The 14,664-nt window shown below is 47.5% G+C and overlaps 1 protein-coding gene across 1 annotated transcript in view; it reads right to left on the bottom strand.

Moving 5' to 3' along the window:
* LOC107111331 (voltage-dependent R-type calcium channel subunit alpha-1E-like) overlaps nt 1-14,664 on the bottom strand; it is a 107,456-nt gene that overhangs the window by 71,057 nt on the left and 21,735 nt on the right. The window contains 8 exon segments of the mRNA XM_015412295.1: nt 656-765; nt 768-780; nt 900-983; nt 1,727-1,837; nt 3,444-3,608; nt 4,898-5,099; nt 7,259-7,396; nt 14,038-14,198. Coding sequence (XP_015267781.1) covers nt 656-765; nt 768-780; nt 900-983; nt 1,727-1,837; nt 3,444-3,608; nt 4,898-5,099; nt 7,259-7,396; nt 14,038-14,198 — 984 coding nt within the window.

The following is a 14,664-nucleotide window of genomic DNA, read 5'->3' as shown; positions in this document are numbered from 1 at the left end:
TTGTTGCCAATCTCCAGGTGAGGGCTGAAGATCACTCAGAATTACAACTGCTTTCCAGATGGCAGAGATCAGTTCCCCTGGAGAAAATGGTGGACTCTTTGTCCTTATATCCTGCTGGGATGGCCCCTGTATGACAGCCAATGTGATGTAGCAGTCAGGGCTTCAGAGCATGGTAGAGGCTGCAGGTGTGTGGGGGAAGCTGAAGAGTGAGGAGAAAATAAAGGTAGGTTGATGATTGGCTGGGAAGGAGAGAGAGTTGCCAACTCCAGGTGGGAAATTCCTGGATATTTGAGGGATGAAGCCTGGAGAGGGTGAGGTTCAGGAGGGGTGGGACCTCAGACAGGTACAATGCCATAGACTCCACCCTCCAAACCAGCCAGTCCCTCATGGGGAACCATTGTTGCCAATCTCCAGGTGGGGGCTGGAGATCACTCAGAATTACAACTGCACTCCAGGAGGGAGGGGGGAGGAGATGGAAAGCTGTCAGAGGGGCAGATCAAGGTAGTTTGATGGTTGGCTGGGAAGGAGTGACAATTCCTTCTCCCCAAATGTGCTTTGAGGATGACAGATTCAGAGCATTCATCACTTGCAAAATATGTTTGTGCGAAAATGTTTTGAGCCAAGCTGCCCATTAATCTCGTGGGTCGACCTTTACCTTGAACGACTGTACAAAGGTCCACAGCAGAATCCGAATGGTGTAACCCTGACGAAGCAGTTTGATGAGACGTGCCGCACGGAACAGTTTCAGAAAGCTCATATTGAAGCGCTGGTATTTACCAACTTGGGGGGGGGGAGGGAGAGGGAGAGAAAAATTAAGGGTTGAAAGGGAAGAAAATTAATCACACTTAACCTTTTGCCTCAAATCTTCACAAAAGAGAAGTAGTAGAAAGCAACGTTACCTTGCTGTCTGTCAAGATAATTTCCGTAATGCTGCCAATCACGGTGATGAAATCGAAGATGTTCCAGGTATCGCGGAAATAGTTCTGTGGGAAGAAAAGCATACAGATGAGACCACAGCTGTGTCTGCCCTAGTTCCAGCCAGATGCCGCCTCCACAAGAAGGAGAGGGCTGCCTCTATGGGAAGGACTCTTCCTCCTCCATTCGCGGGACACAGTCAGTCACAGGGAAAAGAGATCGGGCACCTCAGGGGCAGGATGAGTATCATCATTTCTATAAGGCATTCATTTTCAGCAAGGTAATCGTGAATGGATGACAAAGCTGGGTCTTCACTCAGTTGTCCTGTTTCCAAGAATTTCTGTCTACCAGATCATATGCAACAAGACATTATTTTGCATTTAAGTAAGGAATTGGAAAAGGCTGGTAATCTGTCTCATTTCTCTCCCCCCAATATGATGGTTTCCAGAGCAATTCCAGTGACCCAACATATTTGCAAAAGTAAAGCTCAACAGATCACATGACTTCCTATGATCTTATCAAATGCTTTGCTCTAGAATCAGGCTTCCTGCTTGTAGGATACTCAGGGAGCCCAGCAACAACCCCAAAGTCTCAGGATATCACCCATGTTGGAGAAAGGATCCTGGGCTGGATAAACTATTAGCCTGAGCCAATATTTTTCTTAAGGCCATCATTCAATGGGATGATGTAATCATCTAAGATGTACAAACTATTACATCAGATGACAGATGAAAGAATGCCCTAACAAGTGCAAACTAGATAACCCACCACCTGGAAATTAATACCCAACCTTAAAAATCCTGTAACTCACCAGGAGGCCAAAAGCTATAATTTTCAGGAAACATTCCAGTGAGAAAACCATGGTAAAAGCAATATTCAGGTACTTCAGAGCCAGTTCGTATGTGTAGGGTGCAGAATAGTACTGCCAGAAAGAAAAGAAAGTAAGGCTGCGGTCACACGGAACATTAGCCATGCAAGAGAGAGACGGAAGACAGGTGAATTTTCCGGGCGCGATCTCACCAGCACATCTGGGAAGCGTAGCACTTCCGTGGCACAACCGAGGCTTCCCGGCGAAAACGCGCAGCAAAAAACTAGTACCTCGGAGGTACTAGTTTCCGGAAACCGCGGGGCAAGGGTGGGCATCTGATCGCGTTTCCGGTGGCATCCGGCGCCCACCCATGTCCCCTTGCAAAAAAGGTTCCCCCCCCAAGTCTCCGTGGATACGCACACGCACCCAACGGAGCATGCGCATTTGTCATGTACACAAAAAAAGAAAACCAGTTTGCCGCACCGCGCGCTTCTTCGTTGCGCGCAGGCTTGTCCTGTGATCGGCACCTCTCCCTACCCACGGAACCTCCACAGGACCTCCACAGGAGGTCTGATCGCTTAACCGCGCGTTATTATGCCCCGGGGCAAACAGCAACGCTTCCCCCCCCCCCGCATTTTCCTGCTCGTGTGACTGGAACCTAAGTAATAGAATCCTAATTTCGGCTTGTACTGTATTCCTTTATGGCAAGAACAGCCCTGAAAGTTCCCCTACTGGTGCTGGTTTGCACTTCCCCAGCCAAGTGGCTGTTAAGTCTAGTTAAGCACTAAAGCAAAAACCCAGTTCTGAACATTCTGGAAAAATCAATGTAGGAATTTGCCGGGAGCAGCAAATTCCATCTTGGACCAACTCAGTGGTTTGCTGGACTACTGCTATCTAGTGCAATCACCCTTCACAATTTTTTTATTCACTGTAAAGCCACATGGACATATAAAGATCACGAAGTATGGAAAGTGAGAGCTTCCAACACATATGTGCACAAGTGTATATAACACAGAAAGAAAAAACTGCACACAATACCCATGGAAGAATAGAATAGGTTTAATAAGCCACAAAAGCAACACGTTAAAGGTCTAGCATAAAACTAATACTTAGGCTTCCCAGCTCCATCCTGGCAAATGCCAGAAGATTTGGGAGCAGTGCTTGCAGAGGGGATGTGATAAGACTTCTGGGTGACACTCTAGGAACCCTCCAAATCTCTATGGTCCTTACTATAGAGATAGAGGAAAATTCCTACAGTACCACCATCATATCTGTTATCAGCCCCCCCCCCCCCAATTTTTCCTCCTGCTTCTCAAATCTTCAAGTACGGGGGACTGAGACCAGAGGTGGGTGACTGCTTGCTTGCTACCACTGCTTGCTACCACTGGAATGAGTAAGTATGTATGATATGGTCTAGTTTTAAATTACAGGCTGGGAAACAGCAACAAACTGTTTAGTATATTACATGGCAACGAACCTACATTTGCTCCCAGGACCATGGAGAGCTGCCGCTAGGATACAGACTTGATGGATCGCTGGTCTGACTCAGCAGCTCCACATGGGTTCATATCAGAGGAGTGGGACCTGAGGCACAGGGTGGGCATCCACTTGGGTGGCAATCTTTTTTAAGAAACCAGCTGTCTAATTAAGCAACCACTGCAATTGCCAAGACAATTTTTAAACACCACCTCAAACGTTTGGACGTGGGTGTTCACCTCACCTTCATCATTAGGACCACAGTATTAAGTGCAATCATGGCCATGATGGTGTATTCAAATGATGGGGAGACCACAAAGTGCCAGACTCGGTACTGAAAGGTGTGTCGGTTTTGAGGCATGTAGCGGGTGAGGGGTTTGGCGCTGATAGCAAAATCAATACATGCTCGCTGGAAGAAGGGAGGAAAAAAAGGAAGTCAATGAACTGGCATATTATCAAGATGTTCTAAAACTTTACAAAAGAGAGAACAAGTCCATGCTTAAGTAGTTCTACAGACTTCAGGGAGAACAGGTATCTTGGAGGTAGGCATGCAAAACCTGGACTACAGGTAGTCAAGCTAGCACTTGGTGCCAGAGAGAAAACCAGCAACAAATTGCCTGTGACTGAGGAAACCAACCTGTCTGAGAATGGCCCTCCAGGATCACCTGACCTCCAAGTCTCTTGGTTCTTGTTCCCCCTTCACCTATCAGCAACCTCAGTGGCACAGATTGTAGGGTACCAGTGCCTGATCAGAATTCTGTGTCAGAATTCCAAAGGAGCCCACAGCCTCAAAAAGGACCCCTGCCCTAAGGTAACACTGTATTGGAATCATGATGTCAACAAGCTGCATACTACTGTGTACATGGAAGGAGAGAAGTGACAAGGAAATAATAGACCTTAACCAATGCCCTCAATTTGTGTGCAGACAATGAATTTAGAAGTTTAGCACAAATACCTTTAACTGGTAGGCTTAAGATGTGCTTATGTGACACAGGAAAGTATGTTTATTGCACCCTCACCTCTCAGAGCTGGAAAAGTCTGAATCCAAAGGTTGGAAAAGGTTTGGAAGGATACATCTAGGGGTGTGCAATGAAAAAAAATCGGTATTATTCAGATTCGGGTCTAAAAACCCGAATTCGTTTGGTACACACGAATATTCCTGGTATTTGGGAAATACTCAGGAATCCCAAATATATTTCTCCATTATACCCTATGGGCTTGTATTGCCTTCCTATTTTTTTCCAATTGGAAACAATGGAGGATGGGGTCACCTTATTTGGGTGCCCACAGAATTGGACCCCCTGATCCAATCTAATTGAAACTTGGGGGTCCTTTTGAGGAGAGGCTCCAGAAACTATGGTACAAATGTGGTGCCTCTACTTCAAACCCCTCCCTCCCAGACCACCAAATGTACCCTAAGAGATTTGCCATTAACTATAATGGCCCCATAGGGTATAATGGAGCCGAATAATAGCTGAATAAAGCTGAATAGTATTTGGAAATCTCTATTCAGCTACCAAATAGATGCTCTGATTTGGTATTCGGCTGAATGAATACCTGAATAATACCAATAAGGCACTATTTGGGTATTTATTTGGCTTAGTATACACCGAATGTACACCCATAGATACACCTGGCCCCCAATGAATAAAAGGACTGTCTTTCCCACCAAGCCTCCTGCCAGTTTGTTCATATTACCTCATTCTTCTCCAAACTGCACTCCTCCATCATCTTGTCCCCTTGTTCCTGGAAAGTGATGATGATGAGAGCCACAAAGATGTTCACAAAGAAAAAAGGAAAGACGACAAAATACACCACGTAAAAAATGGACATCTCCATGCGGTTGCTGCGGCTAGGGCCACGGTCCTCCTCGGTCACATCCACTGAATGTTGCAAGACCCTGGGGCCGTAGTGGGGGGGGGGAGAGAGAAAGAGAGCATGAAGGGTCACCTGCTAATGGCACATCCATCCTCAATGCTGACGCCAATGATAGCTTTACTAGGAGAACATTATGAATGTTAGAGCATCTCTCTCTTTAAGAAGCTGATCTATACATGCATCAGAATCACATAAAACTTTTTTTGGATTTCCACAGAATGGGGGGTTGTACATTTGAACGACTCTCCCTTCCATGAACATTTTTACAACATGCTGCAGATTTTCACATGATGGAGAAATACATGACCTCTTTCCCCATTGTTCTTTTTTGCTAAATGTAATTAAAAAGTTAACAATTTCTTACTTGAAGTGGGTACGGTTCAGGATAAGGAGCACTGTTTGAGTTTGCATCACAGATTGATTGGCTCTGATGGTTTGTCCCTGGGTTGGGAAATTCCGCTGACTGTATATGGGTCAACTAGTCTTTCAGGTCTCTGTAATGGGGTGGTAACTTGGCTGAGATACCTGGCCCCCGAATGAGTAAGTATCTCCCACTCCATTTCATTATTGTTCTGTGGTTTTCTCTCAGGTTATCCACCAGTTTAACTACGGCCCCGGTCACACGGGAGGATTTGCCCTACAAGAAGGACGGATCAAGGGCACATCAAGCGAGCGCGATCACACCACAATCTCTGGGAAGCAGCGCACACCCATGCCCGATCCGTCCCTTCAGCCCACAAACTCGCATCAAAAAGGTAGTAGCAACAGAGCACTACCTTCCGGATGGTGCGCGGCAACGGAAGACGTCTGGTCGGGGAAGCGCTGGTAGCCCATCGCAGCCAGCGCCGTTCCCCATACCACGCATGCGCACAACCATGCTACTGCCGGTTTGCTGCACAACAGTGTGATCAGCTGCTGGAGCAGGGAGCACGGAGCCGCGGGGCACGTCGGTTCGCGCTCCCACGGTTCTTTTTGCTCCGGCTCTAATTTGTCTCCCTTTGGCAGCGGATCATCCCGCTCGTGTGACTGGGACCTAGGAGAATTTCTAAACTTAATATATAGCTGGACACAGTTTTCAGTTCACATAACTTCATAGATTATTGTTAGACACAATTGCAAACAGATGGTCATGCATTAGAACACTGCACAGAGAGGAATCTTGATGAGATTGTATTAAGATTCCTTTTTGTGCAGTCCTGCACATCCAGGGGCAGGTACACTTACACGCATTGGTAAGATGTGCACTAGTAACATATGTACACCCCAACATAAATTAGAAGCCACCAAAACGGTGAGCAAATATGATGGATTGAAAAACTCTAGAAATCCAAAACAGAGGACCCCTGGACCCTGACTGGGTGGTAAAGTGGCATTAAAATGTTTTAAATAAATACACAGTGGATTCCTAACGTACTAATGCAGTTACGTAAATACATATCAGATCCCCTCCTCCAAACCTGGGGAGAACTTTGTAAGCATCCCTAATCTGTTCCCACAGCCCTATTAGCAGAGGTCATTTCGGGGGGGATCACGGGGGATCGCAGCTCCCCCGGGTGAGTTGCAGGGGGCGGGGCACATGATGAAGCCCCACCCCTTACTTCCGGTGATGTCAGGGGGTGTGGCATATGCTAATGAGTTATGCTAATGAGTTCCCCTAGCTCTTTTTCTACGAAATGACCCCTGCCTATTAGTCTCTTTAAAAAACAGGGCCGGATCCGATGGAAATTTCTGTCAACATCAATTCTTCCCTCTTGCGGCAGACCTCTGAATGCCCCCCCCCCCAATGTTGGGAAGGTGCCCTGCCCCCAGGAGCAACATTTCAGGGGACATTTGGGGCTGCAGCAGAAGGGGGAGGCAGGGAAGTCCTGCTCTGATTACAGAAGTCTCTTTTGCCTGCAGAGATTTTAGCAGAGGATCCAACACAAAGGCAGATATCCCATCACTCCTCTGCTTAGCAGAGTGCAAAGCCTTCTTTCAACCTAAGAAGCTTTCTTCCAACTTAAATAACTCTTCCACCAGGGAACCACTGGGTACATGCCACCGGTTTAAATGTGTTGCCTCTTGGTCCCATTTTTTAAAAAATCATCTTTTCAGGAGTTCCTTCATTAGTGGAACAGTTTAAAGCTGAGACAGTCTGCTTCATTTCTAGTATAATGAGGGAGGGCCAAAGAGAATACTCACTGTGGCCATCCTTCTCCAGTGGAGACCGTAAAGAGTGTCAGCAAAGCCCAAATGATATTGTCGTAGTGGAACTCGTGGCGCTTCCATTCTCGACACTTTACCTCCATCGTGTTTTTCTCATGGTCCACATAGTTGCCTCTATAAAGTGAGAAGAGACCATTAGCCTTTCTTTTTTTAGAGAGAGAGATGGAAGGGGTTTGATTGAGTGTGGGGAAGGTGTCAAAAATGGACAGGAAAAGGGAAAAAGAACAGGGTTTGCCTCCATCACATGCAAAACGGGTTATGCTTTTACAGCCACAGTGCAACATGGGTGTGCACCTAGGGATGCTAAAACCTGCCCCTACTCAGAGCTCCGCCCCACTTCAAAGTTTCTCCTGATGCCATTTCTCCTTCAGTTGGGCTTTGATACTGGAAGACAGAACGTCTGTGGGTAGAGGCGACAGGGAGGTTTAAGCAGCAGTTCAGTAAAAGGAGTTCTCCCCCCTTTGGACACAAAAACTGGTCCCCCTACTTCATAAATAGCAGAAGGAGACATGGGCTTAAAGAAATGGGGTCTGCCGGCATCAGGGTGAGTGTGTGTCAGTCTCTCTGGCCCCCCAGAGGGAATGACTCAATATTTACTTGCTGGTAAATCCATCAAACTGATAGAACTTGTGGCTGAGTATTTGGTTATTGTGTTGAATAAGGGTAATCATGTTTCTAAGGCTAAGGCAGAGAATACTTGATAAATTTTGCTCTTTTGTGTTGTTATTCTTTGACACTGTTTTATTGTCTGACTTGGACTGTATTACTCCCATCTTGCTTTTATTTATGTAAGACTATTTTGCATTTTATTACATTTTATGCCATTAAAGTTGAAACTGATCTGTGTGTCAATCAAGCTGAGAAACACTGGCTTGCCTAAAGCCCACCTGTGGAGTGGGCGTTTGGAACCAGTGACTCTGTCAGCTCCCCACCTTAGCAACCACCATACACCACCTCAGCACAGAAAATGAACTCTGATTCAGAAGTGGAATGGAACATTGAGGATGAGCCGCTCCCCCCCCCCCGGTCTTTTTTCATTATAATATCCCACAATAACAAACATTCATAAGCTAGGCTGATGGCATGGTACAAATAACAGCGATAGCAATTTCCCACTTTAAGGTATCCAGTCTCACAGTAGTAGGTTTGAAAATGTAATGACAAAAAATGCAAATGAATCAACGGGGGGGGGGGGGGACTGACGGACCAGATTGATCTGAAAAGATGAAATTGCATGATATTTTGCAACTTCCCTAATTTCAAATACATCCAATAAAACCCACATTTTCGGCATTTCAGGATAAGTGGATTGTCTACGGCAACGCAGCATGCCCTTCCCAAGTGTAATCAGGCATCTGCTACGTTTATGAGAATGACACACACATTCTTAATTATGCTTAAACGGCATTTTCAACTTAGGTTCGATTCCTCATCTTAGATTTCTGGCCTGGCTTGTACTGCCGAATGATCTGCCCAGTGTTGGGTTCAATATTAACATTAATTCCTACTAAAGAATTTAAAAGATAACTGAAAGCAACAAGAATGGCCCAGGAGCAACCTTTGATTTCATGCACTGGTGAAGTGGATCAGAATTCCGATTACAAAAGATCTCTCAGTGACACGGCGGTCTTCGGAGGCTGCACAAGATGCTGTACTTTGGAATGGACGTTCACAATGCGCACTATTCTCCCACGGCTGGCAAATTATAATTCTCTCTCTCTCACACACACACAAACATATATTATGAAACACTGTGATTTCAAAGTCAAAAAGGGCATCTGCTCCATGTGAAAGGAAAAGGGAAAGATAAGTAGATGCTCTTCTGAAGATTCCTGTTTACTAAACTGCAGAGCGGGCAAGGAAGTCATGCTTAACATGCAGAGGCCCTAAGAAGGGGCAAATGCAAATTTACAGATTGTTACCCGGTTGGTTTAATGATTTTATTGTAACGTTTCCCTTGTGAGATACCTTGGGCAGGTCCCTGGAGAGGATGTGTATCCACGTTCTAAACAGATCAATAATTCTAAGCTGGTTTCCCAACTGGGTCTGCATTGGTTTTAACCTGAGGCTGTGAGGACTAGAACGCAGAACCCTTGGACTGACTGATGCTCCCCTGTGTAGTTCAAAAGTCAGAGGGCCCTCCGGACTCTATGTGTTCTCAGGCTCCAGAGCGAATCTGACTCCCCCCCCCCATGCAGCCCATTGGCAGCTCCTGATCTGAAGGGAATATGGAAGTTTCTAACAGGGCGGTCCTAATGCAGCGTTCCTTAGAAGGGCATCACTTTGCTTAGGACTGCAATGCAAGCCAGGCTGAGACGTTGCCTGAACAACAGCAGCTTCAAGTAGCCTACCAGGCTGACCAATTGGTCTAGCCCAGGGGCCACCAAACTGTGGCTTGGGAGCCCGGCAGGGCGGCTGGGGAAGCGAAGGGGAGGCCTGCCTTCCCCATCGGTCTTCCCTTCCCCAGCCAGCCTTCCCCTCCCTGGGTAGGCTTGAGGTGGGCGGGGGGAGCAGAGAAAGAAAACAACTTTAACTTTAAATACGTTCTCAAAGTCCTCCCCACCCCGCCTACAAATATCATTGGATAAATAAGGCCCCTGCCACACGGGGGGGGATGCGCGGCCAAAGTGCATCTTTTGGAAGCCGCACCAAAATAGACACGCCGCAGCGGGATCACACGGATCCCCTGAGCCGCGGTGCCGTTGCTCCCCGGCACGATCAGATGCCGGGGAGGAAGCCATGGTCGGAAGACCGAGGCAGCCGGCTGCGCATGCGTCCACATGCGCAGTTCGGCCAGGAGCTGGGGATGCGCTGGCAGAAGGATGCGGTAAGACCACCTCTGTCGTTGGTTCTTTTTTGCTGCGGGGTTTCCGGGGTTAGGGACGGATCGGGGACAGGTGCGTGCTGCTTCCCAGATGTTGCGGTGAGATCGCGCCCGTTTGCTGCGGCCCCGATCCGTCCCTCTCCCGGGCCAAAACCCTCCGTGTGACCAGGACCTAAATATCATTATCAGTATCTGTTTTTAACCCCATTTGTTTTTATTTTTGGCAGTCTCGTTTAATGTTAATAACAAGCAAATTTGCATAGTTTTCGATAAAAATGTGTGTAATCCTTCTTCATGTCTTGAGGCTCTCAAACATCTGATGTTTATAATATGTGGCTCTTACGTTAAGCAAGTTTGGCCACCCCTGGTCTAGCCTCTCTGGCCCTTGACACATCATCCTTCCTCTGCCTATGTCCAAGTATGGCAGCTTGCTAGAACTCTCTGAGGAAAAACGGTGGCCACGTTTCATCTGTGTATGCTCATTGCATGCATTTTTAAGTGAGATAGGGAGCCTGGAGGACCATTTCCTCTCTCTTAAGACCCTCTTCCCAAGACCTGTTCTCTGGGCCCGCGACTACAGAGATGAGGTGCACAGAGAGCAGGCAGGGCTTTTTCAGTGGTAGCACCTCGCCCGTGGAATGCCTCACCCCTGGTGGTTCACCCGGTGCCCACCTTACTGTCTTTTAGGTGGCTAGGCCAAAACGTTTCTACATAACCAGGCTTTTCACTGAGGGGGTCCCCTCTTTTTCACCTGCTTCTGAAGTATATTTCTAGCCTTAGGGTTGTTTTATGAATATCATTTGAGACTGCTGAATGTTGTTTTACGCTCTTTTAATATTCCTTGCCTGTTCTCATGGTTTACTGTCGAGAATCATTAATGCAGTTGTTTTATGATGCCATTGTATTGTTTTTACTATGGGATCTCCCTCAGGCTGGTGCCTGGAGAGGTGGCAAACACATTTTCTGAATTAAATAACACCAGGGGACAGAAGGCCGTGGTCACACTGGCGGCTTGGCGTGATATGGTGCCGCTTCTAAATGAACCGGTTTAAAGTGTTGCGGGGCATAATCAGCCACACAGCACACCCTGCTGCAGGTTACCCACGGAGACATCCCATGGTAAAGCATCCACAGTATTGCAACGCCTCAGCCACAGAGCGCACTGCAAATTTCCCCCCAAAATTTATGCGCACAGATAAGTGTGCCTGCACACACATGTGCGCATAGGCAATTTTTTTAAAAAAAACCCACCTTCTTAGCGACAGAACGGATCTGCAGGTTCAGACTGCCAAATCTGTTCTCCATGCGCTCCCATGCGTTCGGACATCCAGCCATGCGCAATGACTGCGAGGGAAATCAAGAACCACCACTTGTGATGTGGTGCCTTTTTAACCTGGCTCCAAGGCATCCTATGACGGGATACGTATGGCTATGGCTGGGGAACACCTGACAGATGTGGCTGTCTGGCTGCACCCATTTGATCCGGAGGGGAGGGGTGGCTGTGTCGGGCCAAACTGCCCGTGTGACCACGGCCAAAGTCACTCAATCTGTGACTGACAAAATCGGATACCGACCAGTGTCAGAGATTACAGGATATGGTGCAGACTAACCGTGATCCTCCCATGATTTTGCAGAGAGGGTTGCAAGAGGACTGTGGGGCCTCATGTTTTGGGGAGTGACTCCATGAGCTCCCAGTTCTGCAGGGCCTGCAAGACGGAGCTCTTCCGCCAGGCTTTTGAGTAGGAGCCGCCGCCCTACTATACCACCACCGCCATTGAACCTAGAGGACGTTTGCGAGGCCCTGAGAAAGAACTTGGGAATGGTCAGAAGATTCTGGAGAAGAACTGAGCTGAGCCATCTTGGACTTATGTTTAATAAGTGATTGAGCACCATTGTTTTAATGTTTGGATGTTTTTTACTATGTATCATATGTTTTAATTATGGCTCGTTTTTTTCCTAGCCTCTGTGAGCCACCCTGAGCCCATTGGGGAGGGCAGGATATAAATGCGAAAAATAAATAAATAAATAAATAAATGTTCCTTCCAGAGGCTTGGGAGCTTCCAGTAATCAAATGGGAGCTGGGTGGGCGGAGCCAGTCCCCAAAGGGCAGCTTGCACAAAAATTACAGCTTTTCCAAGCAGTACTTGGGTGGGGAAACCCCTCCTCTGAGGTCTTCCCACAGCAAACCACCACCACTGCCCTAAACTATAACTCTCCTTGCAGGGCAAAAATATGCCATTACCTCTGTTCAGGGCTATTTTGGGGCAGGAACGCACAGGAACGGAGTTCCGGCTGGCTCCCGAGTTGGCCACGCCCAGCAGGAACCTCATTAGCATAACAGGCCACGCCCAACAGCAGAAACTCATTAGGATTGGCTACATTAGGGGTGTGTGGCCTAACATGCAAAGGAGTTCCTGCTACAAAAAAAGGCCCTGGGTTTTGACAACAGACAAGGTAAACAGAATAAGAAGCAAAAGGTGGGTGTGGCTGGATAACCACACTTCTCGTAACATGGGGGTGCGGCCTAATGTGCTAATGAGCTGTGCTGTCAGGGGGTGTGGCCTATTATGCTAATGAGTTTCAGCTGTTGGGTGTGGCCTATTATGCCAATGAGTTCCTGCTGGGCTTTTTCTACAAAAAGAGCCCCGTCTCTGTTTCCCTGGAAGAGGCAAGCAGCAGCTTTGATAGAGGGGGAAACAGTCAATAGTCCTGTGTAGAGCAAGGGTATGGACATGTGTGTGTGTGCCTGCAGGAGGAAAAAGAGGAGGGCTAGACAGGAAGGGGGGCTGGTGCTGCCATTTTCCCGTCCAGAGCAGAAAGAGAGGAGAGAAGCTTTTGCGGCACCTTTAAAGGGAAGGTGCAACCACCGGAGGAGGGGAGGAGTCGGAGTCGGATTTATACCCCACCCTTCACTCGGAGCCTCAGAGTGGCTTACAATCTCATAAGAACATAAGAGAGAAGCCAATGCTGTATCAGGCCAAAGGCCCACCCAGCCCAACACTCTGTGTCACACAGTGGCCAGAAATACCAGTGCCATCAGGAGGTCCAGCAGTGGGGCCAGGACATTAGAAGCCCTCCCACTGTTGACCCCCCCAAGCACCAAGATGACAGAGCATCACTTGCCCCAGAGTCCCTATCTATACCTTGTGGCTAATAGCCACTGATGGACCTCTGCTCCATAGGCTTATCTAATTCCCTTTTGAAGCCGTCCATGCTTGTAGCCGCCACCACTTCCTGTGGCAGTGAATTCCAGGTGTTAATCACTCTTTGGGTGAAGAAGTACTTCCTTTTATCCGTTCTAACCCGACCACTCAGCAATTTCATGGAGTGCCCACGAGTTCTTGTATTGTGAGAAAGGGAGAAAAGTACCTCTTTCTCTACCTGCTCTTTCCCATGCATAATCTTATAAACCTCAATCATGTCACCCCTCAGTCGTCCTTTCTCCAAGCTAAATAGCCCTAAGTGCCTTAACCTTTCTTCATAGGGAAAGTGTTCCAACCCTTTTATCATTCAAGTTGCCCTTTTCTGCCCTTTCCCCAAAGCTATAATATCCTTTTTAAGGTGTGGTGACCAGAACTGCACACAGTATTCCAAATGAGGTTGCACCATTTATTTATATAAGGGCATTATGATATCACCTTCCTTTCCTCTCCCCACAACAGACACCCTGTGAGGTCGGTGGGGCTGAGAGAGCTCTTTCAAGAACTGCTCTCGAGAGAACAGCTCTGAGAGAACTGTGACTGACGCAGGGGCACCCAGCTAGCGGCATGTGGAGAAGTGAGAAATCAAACCTGGTTCTCCAGATGAGAGGCTGCCACTCAGTCTTAACTACTACACCAAACGGGCTCTCAGCACCGCTTTCAACCGTTTGGAGAGTGACTGGTCACTCCTGAGTGACTTCCAGACCACCCCTGCTTTCAGGAGTACTCACATGCAGTCTTTCTCCGTATCCTTTGAGCTGTCTGTACAGTAGAAGAATTTGCCCTTGAACAGCTGGACGGCGATGACAGCAAAGATGAACATGAAGAGCTTGTACACGATGAGGATGTTGAAGACGTTCTTCAGTGATGTTACAACGCAGTCAAATACAGCCTATGGCAGTTGGGGGGGGGGAGGCAAAACCAGAAGGAGTAATTCATCGTTATCAGCTATGTTTTTGTCAAAGAAGACGTAAAGGGCCTCAAAACTAGCATTCGTCACAGCATTTTCATCACCATATCAAGACAAACAACATGTTCAGAAGGCAAGGACATCAGCAACATCTGGACCATTCATAGTATCAGGCGTTCTTTACAATCATGAGAGCGTAAGTAGCCACAGTGGTCTGTCGAAGATTCCATTCTGTGGGCCAGCATGATCTGTGCTTTATTGTAGGAAATACTAAATCAAGCTAGGAAAAGAGCAGGATTTTTCTTTTCTGTATTTTTCATATTTGCAAGGGTCATTTCCTGTGGAGCTGCACAGGAGTGGAGCTCTGGCAGTAAAGAGGCCAGGGAGCGGGCACATGCAATAAGCCCCACCCCCTGCTCCCAGCAGCCCTCAGAAAGGAAGGAAGGAA

Source organism: Gekko japonicus, unplaced genomic scaffold (assembly GCF_001447785.1).
Source record: "Gekko japonicus isolate JY-2015 unplaced genomic scaffold, Gekko_japonicus_V1.1 scaffold3399, whole genome shotgun sequence".
NCBI classification, from domain to species: domain Eukaryota; kingdom Metazoa; phylum Chordata; class Lepidosauria; order Squamata; family Gekkonidae; genus Gekko; species Gekko japonicus.
The sequence above is the reverse complement of the archived record's forward strand: the minus strand, read 5'-3'. Positions and strand labels throughout refer to the sequence as shown.